The 17,577-nt window shown below is 42.9% G+C and overlaps 2 protein-coding genes across 3 annotated transcripts; one reads left to right on the top strand and one right to left on the bottom strand.

Annotated features, from left to right (window-relative positions):
* Positions 1-806: 806 nt before the first annotated feature.
* On the bottom strand, positions 807-4,380 carry LOC145425603 (nuclear factor 7, brain-like). Its single transcript, XM_080298794.1, has one exon. The coding sequence runs from the start codon at positions 4,378-4,380 to the stop codon at positions 3,208-3,210; it is 1,173 nt and encodes a 390-aa protein (XP_080154920.1). The 3' UTR covers positions 807-3,207.
* Positions 4,381-4,545: 165 nt separating this feature from the next.
* On the top strand, positions 4,546-17,557 carry LOC145425617 (uncharacterized). 2 transcript variants are annotated; one of them, XR_013906326.1, is made up of 5 exons: positions 4,546-4,674; positions 15,093-15,263; positions 15,355-15,459; positions 16,394-16,489; positions 17,294-17,557. XR_013906326.1 is itself a non-coding variant. In XM_080298836.1 (5 exons), the coding sequence occupies exons 1-5, from the start codon at positions 12,979-12,981 to the stop codon at positions 17,335-17,337; spliced, it is 528 nt and encodes a 175-aa protein (XP_080154962.1). In that variant the 5' UTR covers positions 12,659-12,978; the 3' UTR covers positions 17,338-17,557. The 2 variants fall into 2 exon arrangements, 1 of the variants encoding a protein (XP_080154962.1); XM_080298836.1 differs by lacking the exon at positions 4,546-4,674 and adding an exon at positions 12,659-13,090.
* The last annotated feature ends 20 nt before the right edge of the window (positions 17,558-17,577 follow it).

The following is a 17,577-nucleotide window of genomic DNA, read 5'->3' as shown; positions in this document are numbered from 1 at the left end:
TCAGGTCATCTGATGTGATGAATCTGAGCTGCTCTTGTTTTGTTGTGGTCGGCTGATAATTATCTTGAGTGATTGTAGCAAAGATTAAAGATAAACAAAACCACAACTGTGGATTATAATCAGCGCACACATCAGTGAGTGGCTGTAAATCTAACACCAGAAAGTTTCAGTTCAGCGTTTGTGTGTCTGCGTCTGCTTAACCCTGAAACCAACATAGAGGAAATGATGCATCGACTATTTCATATTTCAATTTGTGTGTAACTTTTAACAAAAAAAAGGGAACATATGATGATTTTTTTCCTTTTTCATCTTTGCAAATTGAAGTGCGATTTTGACAAAATAATAATTGTCTTAATCCAAATATTCAGACCAGCACAGAGCAGATTACAGCTGTGGCTGACAGTAGGAAATCATATTTGCTGTGTTTTAAATGTTCGTCCTCCAGGGAGACGTTTACAGTGGTTCACTCTGCAGTCTGACATGAAAACAGAGAGCTGAGGTGTTTCGGTCTCTGACAAATATCAAACCCCTGAACAAGTGACTCAGACTGGAGGTCTGGATCTCATCAACTCTAATTCTGCTGACATCTATTGGTAAACCTGGTGTATTACAACACAGCTGCAACTTTATGCCAAATGAAGACACTTGGACATTACTTTAAAAAAACATCTAAATTATTGTAAATCATCATAAAACATCAGGACATTAGTTGTTAGCAATTAATATATTAATGATCCATATTAAAATTGGCTACAAATAATTAACACTTTTTTTTACTGTTGTCAACTTCAGAAATCACTCAGATGTTTAATTTACTTTTTAATGAGTGTGAAGCAAAACAACTACAAAGTTTCTTGTCTCCAAAGCGTGACTCGCTCACAGTCACTGCTGTGAGTGTGAATCAGAGGGAAACTGTTCACTTTGGATCAAAGTGTTGTATAAATGCAACCAGCAGGCGGCAGCACGGCTTCAGTTTGTTCAACAACATATGGTGGTTTCCACTCTGACCTTTGACCTTAGTGTGGGATTCATATTTTTCTTACTCAGCCAGTGTTTGCAGGTCTGTTGAAGCCACTGCATGTTAATCCAGTCAACGCAGGCATGAAAATATATGTAAAAACACTTCACACACGTTAACATCAGGTATTTATGAACAGAGCTACTCAGTGTTTCTTCATAAACATTCATTAAATAACATAAAAGTGAATCTTAACCAGCATATGAAAATAAATATATATGAAGCAAATTGATCACTACCGATGTTAGTCTTTTTTTTTTTTTTAACAATGTCTTTTTATTAAGAGTTTTTCCTTTTATACATATAAACAGAAAAAAGAAAAGGATTACAGATGATCTGTACATTCGGGTTAAGTAGCTCATTCATTTAGGCTGTGAAATAAAAGGGGGGGAAAAGAAAATGAAAAAACGGAAATACAGAGAAGAAGAAAAAAGGAGAAATAAAAACATATGTATGATATTTCCCAAAGTAACATAATCCCTGCATGTCTTTGGACGGTGGGAGGAAGCCGGAGTACCCGGAGAGAACCCACGCAAACACGGGGAGAACATGCAAACTCCACACAGAAAGACCCCGGCCTGATGGTGGAATTGAACTCAGGACCTTCTTGTTGTGCGGCAACAGTGCTAACCACCGTGCCGATAGGTTAATTGATTAAGCCAAATTGTCACTAGGTGTGAATGTGTGAATGAATGTGAGTGTGAATGGTTGTCCCTATGTGTTGGCCCTGCGACAGACTGGCGACCTGTCCAGGGTGTACCCCGCCTTTCGCCCTATGACAGCTGGGATAGGCTCCAGCGCCCCCCGCGACCCTGAAAAGGATAAGCGGAAGCGAATGGATGGAACATAATCCCTGCCAAATAAACCTGTTCATTCCCACCCAGGTCACTGCCCTAGACCTGTACACTGTATTTCCACACCTGACATAAGAGAGTTTGCTGGAAAATTCTCACAGATTTTGAAATGCATCAAGGAAGGGACCCCACATGCTTTGAAATTTGCCCTCCTGGCCAACATGACAGAAACCCCTAATCTAACTGTTAAGTTTTGAAACTGTGTATCAGCCACCAAGTCCAAATGTAATTGTTGGAGTGTTTCAATGTAGTCCAAGTATGTAAACAAACAAACACAAAAAGGCAGATATAGTTCAATAAGTACTGCTGGCACAACTGAATCATTGAATGAGAACAGACAGAAGGCTACGGAGAGATAACAAAGCTCCCCATCTTCATGCAAAAGGTATTACGTCATTATCCAAAGAGTAGAGGTCAATGAGGTTAATGAGGTTACCTCCTTATCAAAGAAAAAAAGAAAATTATGGAGTTAAAGGAAGAGTATTAATCAGCATTTCAGTACTAGAACATTCAGACTATATAGCTGCACTCGGAGGGGAAAAGCAGCGTCTTACGTAGATGCAGACTGTGCCTCTATACATGTATGCAATGTTTGTACCTGCATTTGGTATCACTGTTTTATTAGTAATAATAAACACATGAAGTAATGAATGACGACCCTATCTAAATCCCAGTAACAGTTCCCGATTTTGGCATAATAACTAGTTACCGTGCTCATTACCACAATAATAACGTAGTTAAAGTAACGCGTTACTTAATAACGCGTTAGTCCCTACAAAGATGTAGACATTGAGCCCTCCTGGGAGGGGCCATGCTGACATCTGCTGCTTTCAGCTCGAGCACACACGGGTACTCACAGACACACGATCTTGGGTGGCTGCTGCCTCTAAACATATCATACATTATTTATCTTGTGTACAGCTTAATAAGATTCAGCATTTATTATTTACTGTTACCTACGCATATGTTGGATGTTGCTGTAATTTCGCTACAGCATTGTTTTCTTTTTGCTTGTTTTTTTTGTTTTTCTTTCCTTGAGCAGGTGGTGAAGCAGATTTTCACCATCCTTTCTCTCTATCCCCTTTCTCCCATTTTTCTTTCCCTCTCCTTCTCTTAACTTTCTTACTAACTTTTCTTATCGTTTTTCTTTCCAGTTCCCGAGTCCAGTCCAGTCTGATTACAATAATTTAGAATAAAAATAACTAATACAGATCAAATAAACTATGACAATCAAGTGGACCAGTATATAGCAAAAGGTGCACTTGGGAAAGTAAATGTTAGGCACATTTTTGTTGGCCAGACAGGACGGACGGACAGAAAGAAATATAATCATCCTCAGCTCATCTGCTCCAGTGACACTGACACCTTCAATGGCAGCACATTTAGATTATTCCAAGCTTCAAAATATGGAAACATCCTGTGAGTAAAAGTGTGTGTGAAGGTGTGTATGTGTGTGTTAGTATCAGGATCAGAGAACGACAGCTTTCCTCTGTTCCAGTCCAGATTCACTCTGATCCTCTGGAGCTTCTTCTGGAATGAGAGAGGAGTGGATTGAGCTGATGGTGAGTGTGTTGAGTATTTACCTAAAAAGAACCGTATTCTCCATAATCCAGACTCTGTGTCTCTCTTCCTCTGTACAGACTCTGATAACACACCCAGGTCCCACCATGTACTGTCTCTAACCTCAACATCCCAGCTGTGAGTTCCTGAGTTAAAGCCCTCAGAGCCCAGGACAGAGCAGGAACAATCAAACCTCTCTGGAATATCAGGAAGCTGCTGCCTCTCTTTTCCTCGTCTTACGCTGGTCAGATCTTCAGGCAGGATGAGGTCTGGATGAGCAGAGTTTGGGTCCAGAATGAGAGGAGTGTACGAGACCATGTCCTTCATGTTGTTCCAGATGTTGACGGTCAGGTTGCCCAGGTGTTTAGCCTGGTCTATCAGAGCTCCTGAGGGCAGCTTTGGATCATCCAGCAGGGGGCAGCGCTGGACTCTTTCCTCTGCAGCTCTCAGCTCCTCCTCTGTGCCTCTGACTATGTCTAAAAGAGCTGCTATCTCTCTGCTCAAAGCCTCCATCTTCTCCTTCATCATTTCACTCTTCTGCTCCTCTTCTTCTTTCAGTGCAGCCAGCCTGGCCTCCTCTTCCTCTGCTAGAAACTGGTGAAGCTTCTTAAACTGCTCCTTAATCTGCCTCTCTGTGTGTCGGGCCTGGACCTCAATGTGTTCTGCTGTTTGAGCAAACTTCATTTGAACTTCTTTACAAACCTTTACCTTTTCCTGATACTTGTTCCGTAAGAAAAATTGACAAACGGTCCTTAAAAATCTGTTTAAAGGTGGATTATCCTCTGAAGATCTTCTCTTACAAAGTGGACAGTCGTGTATTGTTCTCTCTCCCCACCATCGCTTCAGACATTCTTTACAGAAGTTGTGGCGACATGACAGAAGAACAGGATCTCTGAAGACCTCCAGACAGACCGGACAGCAGAGATCCTCCTCTAATATGGAAGCCATTGAGTCTGTGAGTGAATCTGAAAACAGCAGACAGGAAGTACAGTCAGTCCTGGCTCTCCTCCCTCCTCTACTACCTTCACTGAAACTTCCTTTGAGTTGTGTTTTTGCTCAAACTCACATTCAGTGTGTGGAGTGTCAGCAGCTTGAAGCAGCAGTGTTGGAGTTCTCCACTTGTCTCTCCTGTAACTGGACTCACTCGGAGGAAGCTGCTAGTTTGGTCTGAACTCAGTCTGATCGTCTGTGTGTCTCTCTTTACTGAGGAAGAAGATCACCCTGTTTCCTGATTTGTCTCAGGTGAGTGAGGTGAAGGGCGGAGCTTCATTCATTTCCTTTTATGGAGGCTGTTGCTTCCCCCATAAACAAGGGTGTGATTCATTCCAGGGTTTAATCGTTTACCTGCCAGCAGCTGTGAAACATCTCACAACATGTAGTGTGACTCAGTCTTTCACCTGGGGTCCGTTCTTCGTACGTCGCTTACTACATCCAAGATCAAATCATCGCGCCAACTTTGAGCTCGCTATTCCGGTTCTCCGAACACACCTGTTGTTGACGATTAGTACAGCTGGATGAAGTAATGTGAGATCACTGAGTGGCTTAACAGGGGCTACGCATCGATAGTAGAAACATTGATCGGCAACCCTTTGATTGGACGGCGAAAATGTCGAAGGAGCGCGCTCAGTATTTTTCGGCAGCAGAGCAAGAACTCTTGATTGAGGGATTTCAGGAGTTTCAGAGTTTAATTAAAACGCAAGAGAACACTGCAAAGGCTGCAAAAGCAAGGAGAGAGGGCTGGCAGAAAGTTGCTGACAAATCAAACTCGTAAGTAATTTAATAATAACAATAATAATGGATTGGATTTGTATAGCGCTGTTCAAGGCACCCAAAGCGCTTTACAATACCACTATTCAGTCACTCTCACATTCACACACTGGTGGAGGCAGCTACAGTTGTAGCCACAGCTGCCCTGGGGCAGACTGACAGAAGCGAGGCTGCCATATTGCGCCATCGGCCCCTCTGGCCAACACCAGTAGGCTGTAGGGTAAATGTATTATATTACATTATATTATATTATATTATGTTATATTATATTATATTGTATTACATTATATTATATTATATTACATTATAGCCCCTTTCACATTAGAGCCACAACAGGACCCACTAGAACATGGGAACAAGTAAAAGTGAAATATAAGAATATTCTATAGAATGGTAATATTTATCACTTATATTGCTTTTAGTCTCTTGGAAAGAGACCCTGAAATAATCTGTTTGTTTGTTTATAACAGCAACCAAGAAAAGGGCAGAGGAAAAAAAGACAGGTGGTGGTCCTGCACCCCCTCGTCAACAAGTTGGTTAAGTAAATAATACCCTCACGGGAAAATTGATATCTCTCAATGAGCACACTGTCGCGCTGAGCTAAAGGATCCTGTCTGTCCCGCAATATACGCTGAATTCTGAGGACTCTCCTTATCAATCTTGCACCTTCCGCAATGGTTGGCTCGCGTATACGGACAGGACATGGCTGCGACAGACTTCCCAAATCCACCTTCGCTTTTATAGCCGTGGTCTCTCATCTTGATTACACGAAGTAATTTACAATTACTACTCTGAAATATGGATAACATCTGTAATAATCACATACATGTAATAGAATGTTAATAGTACATTTCCCTTTTTTAGGAAATGACCTGTATGTATCTGTATGGAATCAATAAAAGGATCAAATACTGCATTATCTTTAGTTACATTGATAATATTTATTTATGGTGAAACAGTGGTAAAATATTGTTGTTGCTTTCGTATAGATGAAGCGGACATACCTGAGTGGCCGCGATCTAATCCTGTTTACATAAAGTAAACCTGCTCCCGAGCAGGTTTACGCTTACGGATCTGTTGCTATGACAGCAAGTCCCGGATGAGCTTCGGAGAACCGAACGATCCAAGATCACGCAAAATCGTCAACAATCAAATCCAGCTAACTTACTTAGCGAGGTACGAAGAACGGACCCCTGTTTGTCAGCTTTTATTTTGGATTTTGTTATTTGTCAGGTTTCCAGCAGTGGGAGTGTAACACAGTTACACAAACACAGGTGGTGTTAAGGTGGATTCACTTTGTTGCAGAGCTATAAAAGTGAAATGGATCATAAAATTGTGTTTCTGGCTCCTCTCACTGAACAACCAGCAGTTACTGCAGGGTTGAGCAACTCCAGGCCTCAATGGCCGGTGTCCTGCAGGTTTTAGGTAAACACACCTGAATGAAATGATTAGTTCATTACCAGGCCTCTGGAGAACTTCAAGACATGAGGGGTGTCCAAATTCACGGTCTGCATCCTTGGAGGTCGCAGCCTTCTCGGTCTACCACTAGAAACGTTTCACACAGCATTGTTTGACAGAAATGATGGAGAAATATGATACACGTAGACATTGAGGGCTAGCAGGAGGGACCATGCGCTTACCTGCTGCTCTCTGGCAGGTAGCTCCAAGCCCTCCTGGGTTTTAAATGCACCTTAGAACATACATGCATCAACACTACAATGAGCGGGTGGAGGGAGGTTTGGAGTCTTCTCTCACCCCCGTTCTCTGCGGCCTGCTGGAGCGGGGGGGGCTAGGAGGAGTTGGCCGTCCGACTGTGGTCTGGGGTGTGGGGCCTCCCTGCTGCTGCGGAGTCGGGGCGGTCTGCCTCCCCCCACCGCAGGGAAGAGGGTAACACCACCTGGGTCTGGGTGCAGTTCCCCCCTCCAGGGGCAAGGGTACCTAGACCCGGTTTGTAGAGTACGCTTGGGGAGTGTGATCGTGTGTACAGCGTCTCTTTATGTCTGTCTCCACGTTGGTTAAGTGTGGAGTAAGTGCATATGAGAGCATGAGGGTGGGAATGGATGTTTGTGTCTGTGTGTGCCTGTATGTCTGTGTCTATATGTCAGGTTGGGTATCAGACGCCACCTCTCTGGGGACATCTCAGGCCCTCCAAGGTTTGGAGGCCTATCTCCACCCACCACCACTTCCCCTGCCAGTGGCGGACTCCCTCAGGTGTCGGTGCATTGGTGGTTCTTTGTGTCTGGGGGTGGGCGTCCGGGTACACACCGGCTCACTCCTTGGCGGTCGCTTATCGGGGCCTGGAGCCTGGGGCTCGCTCGGGCCACTTCGGAGGTGGGGTGCCCCCGGCCTCTCGGCCTGGGGTTCGGTCACTCAGGCACGGCTGGCTGCCGGCGGAGCTCACGGGCGCGTCACTGCAACTCCCCCTGGCTTCTGCTCCGCGGCTGCTGAGTCAGCCCTCATCTGGGACTCTCCTCAGCTCTTACTGGAACAGTGGCGCGGCTGCCCCTCTGTTGGTCTTCCTTGGTCTCTTGTGTTCTGGGGGCCTCTGGATGTCTGGAGTCTTGATCTCCTCCATACCTGCTTCATACCCTGGTGGACAGGGCTGTGGCCCCCCCACACTCCCTAGCAGATTATTACATGGAGAAACCTTTGGAATACAAGCATGCTGATCCACACAGGTATGCACACACGGGTATTCACAGACGCGGACTACAGCTTTCTTGGCTGCTGCCTCAAAGCACATTGTGCGCTGTCTATCTTGCGTGCTGCACAATATCGTTTAGTATTTAGTATCTACTGATATCTATTGCTAGCTAGTTTATTGTGTTGGTGCCGGTTTTTTTTTTATTATGTTGCTCTTTGTTGTTTGCTTTCTCTTCTGTTTTTTTTCTCCATACAGGTGACCCAGGTGTTTTGTTTGTTTTTTTCTTTCTTCCCCCCCTTCTCACCGTCTCTTCTCCCCTTTGGTTTTCTTTCTCTCCCTCTCTTTCTTTCATTCTTTCTCCCTGTCCTATCCCCCAGTCATGTCTGTCCCGTTTGTAACAACTGAAAATAAAATAAATTCATAATTATAATAAAGGTCAATCAAATGGACCAATATGGCAAGGCCATGATGATCCACTTGGTGAAATAAATCCGCTTGTCATCTTTCTTGGCCTTAAGACAACAATTCTGATGGCTAAAGATCCAAATGGGACACAAAAAAAGGAAAAAAAAAAAAAAAGAGAAATATGATTTTGTTCATCTTTTTGTTTTTATATGAGCTTTGTTTGATTTGATAAGTATCTGAGGCTGAGACCACGGGACTGTAAAAACATGATTGTTGGGCTTCATTTCTGTACTTAACAGTAGTGATGGGCAGATGAAGCTTCATGAAGCACTGAAGCTTTTCATCCAATTGCTTCACCCCAGCGCAAAGCTTCTTGAAGCTTCATTTTCTCTAGCAGGACACCTACTGGACGTAAAAATATTAGTTGGCATGAATTTGAAGAGTGTGGCCTTTTGCACACAGCCTGTAAATGTCAACAACAAAAGGAGTGTGTAAAACATGTATATTGTAGTGATGCAGTACACTGTGTATATTTATACTGGCAGTATGGAAAATGATCATTTGGAAATGCTTAAAATGGAAATGATCATTTACTGTGAGGTGAGGTGTGGTTGGGGTGTGGACAGTAGTTGTGCTTTTGTAACGTTGAGGTATGGACAGCTACACACTGAGGCCTCAGTCCTGCCTGTTCACATTTTATTCTGTAAAAACTACATTTTCACTGCTTTTATGACCTTTTAGTGGGGAGAACATAGCTAGGATTTAATGATTTAACAAATCTTTTGAATCCTTTGTCCTCCACAATGCTAAATGGCTGGGAGTCCTCAATCACCATGCTGACCAGGTCTTCATCTATTTGAGATTGTTCTCCTGAGGAAAGACAATAAAGACAAAGCACAAATATAAATCACACACGTAACTTATTGCATTGTATAATATTGTTATATCATTTAGTAACATTACTGCATGCTATATTATCATTGCATTTGATGGCTCACCTGGTCTTGCTCCACAATCGGTGTTCCCCTTATTCTCATGCAAAGCTCTGTAGTGCCTAAGCATGGATGAGGTGTTGTTGTTATATCCCAGCTCCCTGGCACATAGCAAACACTTCACCTTGTACAAAAGTAAAGCTGCTTAACATAAATTGTATTGCACCATCAGTATTATGAAAATACATCTTCTGCAGAAATTTACATACCTTGTTGGGAGGAATAAGATCAAAATGTTCTCACACAGGGGAGGACATCCTCCTCTTCTTAGCTGGCTCCATTCTCTCCTGACTTTCTCTCCTCACTCTCATAAACCTCCAAACGGTCTCCAAACTCACTAACCGCAACTCTCCATCAAACAACAACATTTTGAATGAAGTCTGAGGGGTTTATATCGCTGTCATAGCTCGCGGCAAAGTTCGAACCACTTCATGACCCCTCAGGGCTGTGTTCTTTCTCCCCTGCTCTTCTCCCTGTATACTAACTGCTGCACCTCCACCCACCAGTCTGTCAAGCTAATCAAGTTTGCAGATAACACCACCGTTATTGGACTCATCCCGGACGGGGATGAATCTGCCTACAGGAGGGGGGTTGAACATCTGGTGTCCTGGTGCAGCCACAACAACCTGGTGCTGAATGCCCAGAAGACAGTGGAGATTATTGTGGACTTCAGGAAGCACACAGCTCCACTCCCCCCCATCATCCTGACTGACACCCCCATCACCTCTGTGGACTCATTCCGCTTCCTGGGTACCACCATCACCCAGGACCTGAAGTGGGAGCCCACCATCACCTCCGTCATCAAGAAAGCCCAGCAGAGGATGTACTTCCTGAGGCAGCTGAAGAAATTCAACCTGCCAACACGGACGATGATGCAGGTCTACACTGCAATCATCGAGTCCATCCTCACCTCCTCCATCACCGTGTGGTACGCTGGAGCCACTATCAGGGACAAACAGAGACTGCAGCATGTTGTGCGCTCTGCTGAGAAGGTGATTGGCTGCAGACTCCCATCTCTGCAGGACCTGTACACCTCCAGGACACTGCGGCGTGCAGCTCGGATCACAGCTGACCCTTCTCACCCTGGACACAGTCTGTTTGACCTGCTCCCCTCAGGCAGGAGGCTCCGGTCCATTCTCACCAGAACCTCTCGCCATAAGAACAGTTTCTTCCCCTCTGCTGTTGGACACATGAACAATAACCGTATGACTGTTCCCACCACTAACACATGACCCTACGCTGTGTTCACTGCATCATTCCATGTTTGGCACTGATCACCACCTGCACTCATATATATATCATGTATATATCTATCTACTTAGCACTTTTAATTTTTATTCTTATTTTTATTTCATGTCTATTTAAGCGTAATTTATGCCAGTATGTTTGCACTGAAGCACCGCAGCAATTTCCTAATGTTGTAAACCCGCTCAACATTTGGCAATAAAACCCTTTCTGATTCTGATTCTGATTCTGATGAACCAGTCACGTGGTACAGCCGGGCACCGAGGCTTCGGACGTCATCATTTTCAGCTCCTCCCATAAATGAAGCAAGCCTCGATACGCGCATCGCGGAAACGCCCCCTCCATTACTCGACACAAGCTTCGAAGCCTCGATACAGAACGTCACATCACTACTTAACAGTCATTTCAAACTTAGCTAGTAAATAACAATTAGCTTATGTTGTTCATGAGGCTAAAGTCATTTCACTTTGGTAATGTAAAGATAATGTGGCCAACATTAAAGTTATTATAATATTAATCATAATTGCAGCAGTGAACTTGAACTCTGTGTCAAATACTGAGCTTCAAGAAAGAAGCACCAGTTTCAGTGCGCTGGGATTGACAGGAAGTGAACAGGCTCTCTGTTGCTTAGAAACAAGAAGTGACAAACCGTAAATCCTCTCAGTCTAAGGAGCTTGGAAAGAAAAGCATCTGGACTTCTTTAAGTTGCTTGAAGACGTTTCACCTGTCATCTGAGAAACTTCAGTCCTCGAAAGAGTGACCTTTGTCCTTTAGATGCAGATGGACAGCTGAGTCTTGCCCTGTGGAGGTGGCTCTTCTATGTTGTGCCATGCGTTTTTCGAGGAAGCCAATGTACATATCTTGGACAGAGAAGACAGATGGTTTGAAAGACGAGTCAAAGAAGCCCTCTATGTCCACTGTGAGCGACCATCTTTGAACAGAGGCGGTGGTTCAAGACACCAACTACCTTCCATCTATAATCCAGTTTTGTTTCCTGAATGAACCTCTGTCCTCCCTCACTCCCCCCGGTCTTACTGCCCGCCTACCTGCCTTCAGTGAAGAACCAGGTGAGTTTTTTACAATCCGATCTGCAGAGAAAACCTACGCTTCTGACAAAAGGGGTTCTTCTCGTCCATGCCTTTCACAATCAAAACTCTTTACATATCTGTACTGTGTTCTTGCACTAGCAGAAAATGGCTTACAGAGGTGCATTAACATCCCCCTTGGCTTGCTGCATGTACGTTGGGGTTCTTTCCAGTGGATGAGAGGGTTAGTTCCCTGCACCCTGAAGTAGCGGTATGCTTTATCGAGCTCCGGTGGAGATTTAAGTATTTCTAGGCAATTTCTTGCCAAATAACTCAGAGAGAATGTTAGAAAAGTGAGTGGTGCGCCCACTTCCAGTGTCTTCAGGGAGGACGCGGATGTTCTGACGCCTACTACGGCTCTCCAGGATGGTGACTTTGTTCTTTAGCTGGCTGTTATCTTCGCGAAGAGTGGCACACATGCTTTCAGTGACTCGTTGGCTCAGGTCTTCAGTTACAAGCTCCAAGGACAAAACTCTCTCGGCCTGTTCCTATAGGGCTTGTTGCAGTTGGTCCAGTTTTGATTCGAGGGCGTTAAATGAGGGTTTAAATTCAGATGTTAACTCATCTTGGTGCTGCTGGAGCAGCGTGGTGATAGCCTCAACTGTTAAGCTAGCATCCTCCTTTTTGTTCGCTTTTGCACTCTTAGAAGCCATTGGAAAGTGTCAAAAAGTGTTCAAAACACTAGAAGAGTGTTTGTGAGTGTAAGCGACTTAAAGGTGGCAATTGGAGGGGGGAAACTGGTCAAAGCAGAGTTAAATTCACCATAGCAGTTAGTTCCTGTGACTACTCAGGTCGCATGCTGACCAGAAGTGATGTTAGTCTTTGAATGTAATGCGATATTAAACATGTCAGCGTCATTAAAATAAGTCTGTAAGTGCCGGTACAGGAAACGTAAAGGTGTAAATGGGCTGGTTCTTATATAGCACTTTTCTACTCTCACTGAGCACTCAGAGCACTTTATACAACTCGTGCATTCACCCAATCACACAAGCACTTTATTTAAGGTCTTTAGTGCTTCTATCTAACATTCACGCTCTGATGGATGCATCGGAGGGCAATATGGGGTTAATATCTTGCCTAATGATATTTGCATGCAGACTAGAATCAAACCACCAACCTTCCAGTGAGTAGGTGACCCGCCCTGAGTTACAGCCACCCCAAAGAGTTGGGGTGTAAGAGGTGTAAGGAGTAGTGTATCCTGTAAAGGAGCAGACAGAGCACTGCAGAGTCACTGAAGGTGCTGAAGGAACCAAGATAAAAGCTCCTGATTGTTCACTCGGGGTAGAAAACAGCTGATCTTAGGTCTGTGTGTGAGTCTACTGAATGAAAGAGGTGTTGGCTCCTTGCACACAACCACTTCCTCTAACTGACATCAAATGTGAGTCCTGGGAGTTTGTGAAAGCAGACCATGAGCTCATCCTCCATCATGCAGACACAGATCGCAGCCTCAGCAGTGTCTCTTGCAGAAATGTGGATCTTCTCCTGCTTCCTCATTGGCTCCATGGCCTCTTCTTTGCAAGGTGAGCTCCGTGTGCGTTCATGCTGTTTGCTTTGTTTCACTGATGCTCCTTATCAGTCAGACCATTTATAAGGAGAAACAGCACTTATTCTCAGGAGAGAAAAGTTGAGACACTAGGAAGCTAGGAGCTGCTTTTCATTGTATTTCAATAATCTGAAGGCAATCTGTGCTTGATTTCAGTCAGAATCAGAAAAAAAAATCAGAGAGTTCTGCACATGTTTGTGCAAGAATTCTTATTTTTTTCTTGTGTTTTCACACAATGATCAAGGTTTAAGATGAAGCCGAAAATTCAGCCAAAAGATCAAATATGCAGGAATAACGTTGTTCCTGTGGGTCTGTATCTCTTGCTAATGCTCTCTTTGAAAACCCTTTTTTCTGTGAGGGAAGGTCTTGTTGATCTCTCACCTCAAACATAACTTGTTTCAGAGCAGATTCGGTTACCACGGCTCCTGTTTGTACTGGAGCACTGTAACCAAATAATTTTCCCAGATCAATAAAGCATTCTGATCAGAAAATGTTTAAAATACTGAAACAGCCCCCAGAATAAATCCTGCTTGAAAATAAAGGGCAGAAAAAATGCAGTGAGTAAAAGGTTATAACCAGTGGAACACAAAGACATCCTGGGTTTGCTGAACATACTTTGCAGCACAGGATCAGGGATTTAATGGGCTGAATGATTTCACTACACTGACATGTGGACCGCAGCATGGAGGTTGTAAATAATATTAGATTTTTTTGTAGCTTCTTAAAGCCATAGCTTCGGTAACAGCGACTTGTCCTCCACATTTTCGTTATAATAAAAGTTCTGTTGCACTTTCCAATAAGCACGAGGAGGAAACAGGTGTGAGGTGTCGCAGGATGTAACTTCGTGGTTGGATGGGTCGACACAAATGAGCAATTTAGCCAGATGCTGTAATTCTACCAAGGAATTGAATTTCTACTATTTCCGCTAAGCCAGATTACCATGATGCAGCAGCTGGTGTCTAAATTTCAGATGGCTGCAGCGATGAGCTGCACTCACTGCTGATGGCTTTGAGTAGCCGAGGCTGTGCCATGTTTCCCACGATGCAGTGCTGACTGAAAGCCTCAACCCCAACAGCATCCAATCTTAGTTTTCAGTCTTGACTCTTGTATGCAGAAATGTCTCAACAAGTTCTCAATGTTTTTATTGAGATGATGTAAATTCTACAAAAATCCTATTAGTGGAGAACAGGGATGGTTGTAACAAAGGGCATAGCTTTCACCAAGAAGGGATACACAAACAGTCGTGTAATCGGGTCCAAATGTTGCACTTCCCTACCCAACCTTGCATGTAAAATTGCAAAGCTCTGTAAAGAAGGACTCATAATTTAAAGGAAAATCACTGATTTCCACTAAGATATGATGGAAGTTGTATTTTTGTAAAGAGATGTGTCATAGGTACAAAGTGAGGCATTGAAACCATCATGCTGTGACAGGAAGCTAAAGAGAGGCTGACAGGGGTGTGAACAGCTGTAACACCTTTAAAAAAATGGTTAAAACTAATCCCAAGACTGTGAGGGAGTTTAAAAAATTACACAGTTCCTCTTTAAGCCAGGTGCACATTTTCCAGCAACAGGTGACCATGACTTGAAAGTCAGAGATGATAACATCTAAGCAACATTGTCAAACAAAGATTCCAATCCGCATCTGCCCCCACAGTCTTTCACAGAATGGTGAAACCCTCCCAAGCTTTACTTCTGTCGAGGTGGATCAGTGATCCTGCAGAGTCCTGTCCTCCCTGTGATGGAGGGAGATGACGTCACTCTGCTCTGTAAAACAAAGACCACTCCCTCCAACCTCCCAGCTGCTTTCTATAAAGATGGCTCCCTCATCAGGAAGCAGCCTACAGGTCACATGACCATCCAGCATGTTTCCAGGTCTGATGAAGGCCTCTACAAGTGTGACATCAGCGGTCATGGAGAGTCTCCATCCAGCTGGATCACTGTCACAGGTGACACACTCACCTGTCTGTGTTTCTGCAGGTTTGAATGAGACTGTGACAAAGACACCAACTGCAACACCTCCGCCCACAGCCGCATCCACCTCTTTTTATTTTCTGATGTGCGTGTTGTTGTCCGCTGGGTCAGTCTGCCTTGCGCTTATGCTGTTCTTAATGGTTCTGCTGGTGAGAAAGTATGTTTATGATAAACCAGGTGAGAAACAGAATAATTCATTTCAAATTTCAAAAACATTTTAGAAGTGTTTAAAAGTTTGTTTTTTAATGTCCGTTATTATTGTTTACAGTTTGCTGCATTTCAGCTTGTAAGAAAGATACTCGACATCAGATAACCTACTACTGTGACATCATAAGGTCAGACTGTCAAGAGCAGCCAATCAGATGGAGCACAGGTACTTTTTCATGCACCAATGGTGTCTTTGTGGACTTCTTCAGTTTTAACCAACCTGTTAAAAACGTTTCATCAAACAACACTTTACAGAATCCACTTCCTTAAATATTTCCAATCCTGCATTGGTTACATCCCTGTTTTGTTAAAAACTCAAAAAATGGTGCTGAGCAGAGTTCGAAGGTCAAACTGCATCATCTTCATCATCATTTCCTTTTATTTCCCAACTTTTCCCACAAACAGCAGCTGTGAAACAGTGACATGTTTTTCATCCTGTCCTGTTCACAATGGAACAAACAATCACCGTTTCATTCAACAGTGTTTTTTCCCATATGGAAAAGAAATAGTAAAAACATGTATGATTTACTCATGAAAGTGGCCACTTTCTCATTACTTTCATATATATTTTTTAGTAAGTATACAAAACATACAAGTTTCATTATATAATTTTTCAAGGGATCTTATATGTGTTTTCACTCTTGTATGCTTTTCATACAAGTTTCATACAAGACAGATAAAAACTTTATAAGATTTATATATATCTTTTCCATATGGGTTCTTTCATGTGAATAATAATCACATTAATCAAACTTAGAGCTATCACTTTATACCCTTTAAGTCCCTCCTCCACGGATCTGCCCATGCTTTAATCAGCCTTTTATTCACCATGTATTTTATTTGTAGGTTTCATTTTGTACTTCGTGTAACATCCTGACCAGCTCATATAGCCATTCCCTGATTCAAAGGAATCCCTGTGTTTGCATGTTTTTGTTTAATTCAGTGTCCTTTTTTCTACCAACACACTAAAACAGAGTATGAATGATCTGACCGTTGTCTTCTTAATGTTTCCTGCAGTTTTTATACCAGCGGCGCTGCTATCACTGCACTGATGTCCTTTTGTGTTTTTTGTTTTTTTTTTTGTTTTTTTTATTGTGCAGAGACTGATCCAGCTGTAGGTCATTCAACAGCGAGAACAGAAGATGTCAGTTATGCGGAAATCATCATAAAAGACACGGGAAACAGGTCAAAGAGAGGTATGGTCACTCCGCTTTGTCTCCTCTGTCTGTGGCTCCTGTTGTGTGGAGTGGTCAGCTAGGGTCAGACACAGGGTGGAGGTCAGAGCAGCCGTTCTCTGCCGGTCACTGGTATCAAACTCATTTTACATTGTGGGCCAAAAATAGTCATGTGATTATCGTGGAGCAGTGAAACTCAACTTTCTGTCAGTAAAGAAACTTAATTAAACAGTTAAACCCATACATACATACATACATGCATCTGGAAAAAGGAAGCACTGAGTTTCACTTGTGGGACTTTGAAACTGTTCAGGGTGCACCGAGTTTAGAATTTAAAGTGCTGGTTTAATGCAAACCTGGCCACATAAAGAGGACCACTATATTATTTGAACTCTGGTTGGTCTGGTAACTTTTCGTTATGATGACAATTAAAATTTTTGTTATGTTTTTGTATATCCTGTTCATAGCCTGTACATAGCTTGTACTCACTACAGCCTGTACATACTTATAGGTATAGAATATTCACAACATACTTCATACCGTGTACATTATAACATACCATAATAGACCCATTTCTGTAATATACTTACATATCTATACTATTGCTAATATATATTGTAATATATCTATATCACTAAAGCACTTCTGGATGGATGCAAACTGCATTTCGTTGCCCTGTACCTGTGGATGTGCAATGACAATAAAGTTGAATTCTATTCTATTCTAAAATAACTGGAAATAAATATAATTTTAAGAGAGCTTTTCTGCAGAGTTGGTTATTTTTCTCCAGTTGTTGACCTCTTTCTGTTTTCTGTGTGTGTTCAGAGTTTCAGCCAGAGCCAAATGTCATCTACTCCACAGTGAAGTAATCCACCAGTCCAACCATTGGGGTCCATGTGGTCTTCGCCGGCTCTGCCAATCAAACCAGAGAGCATTTTCTTCTTAATTTTCTGTGTGTGTTCGTTTTTAATCCACTTACCTTCATAAGCCGGTTCATAACACTCATAATACAAGACACATTTTTCATGACAATACATTTTGTAAAAGGTAGTAAAAAAAATCAAATAAAACTTTATAATCTTTATCTTTTAGTCAGCTTTGTCTCAGCA

Source organism: Astatotilapia calliptera, chromosome 3, assembly GCF_964374335.1.
Source record: "Astatotilapia calliptera chromosome 3, fAstCal68.1, whole genome shotgun sequence".
In the NCBI taxonomy this organism is placed as follows: domain Eukaryota; kingdom Metazoa; phylum Chordata; class Actinopteri; order Cichliformes; family Cichlidae; genus Astatotilapia; species Astatotilapia calliptera.
This window is presented reverse-complemented; position numbering and strand designations above follow the sequence as displayed.

What these genes read in the sequence shown, in the direction of transcription:
- LOC145425603 (XM_080298794.1), bottom strand. Translation starts at nt 4,380, where the DNA reads ATGGCTTCCATATTAGAGGAGGATCTCTGCTGTCCGGTCTGTCTGGAG.
- LOC145425617 (XM_080298836.1), top strand. Translation starts at nt 12,979, where the DNA reads ATGAGCTCATCCTCCATCATGCAGACACAGATCGCAGCCTCAGCAGTG. An exon ending in GCCAATCAGATGGAGCACAG is followed by an intron (nt 15,460 to 16,393) that starts GTACTTTTTCAT and finishes TTTATTGTGCAG; the next exon opens with AGACTGATCCAGCTGTAGGT. An exon ending in GGGAAACAGGTCAAAGAGAG is followed by an intron (nt 16,490 to 17,293) that starts GTATGGTCACTC and finishes GTGTGTGTTCAG; the next exon opens with AGTTTCAGCCAGAGCCAAAT.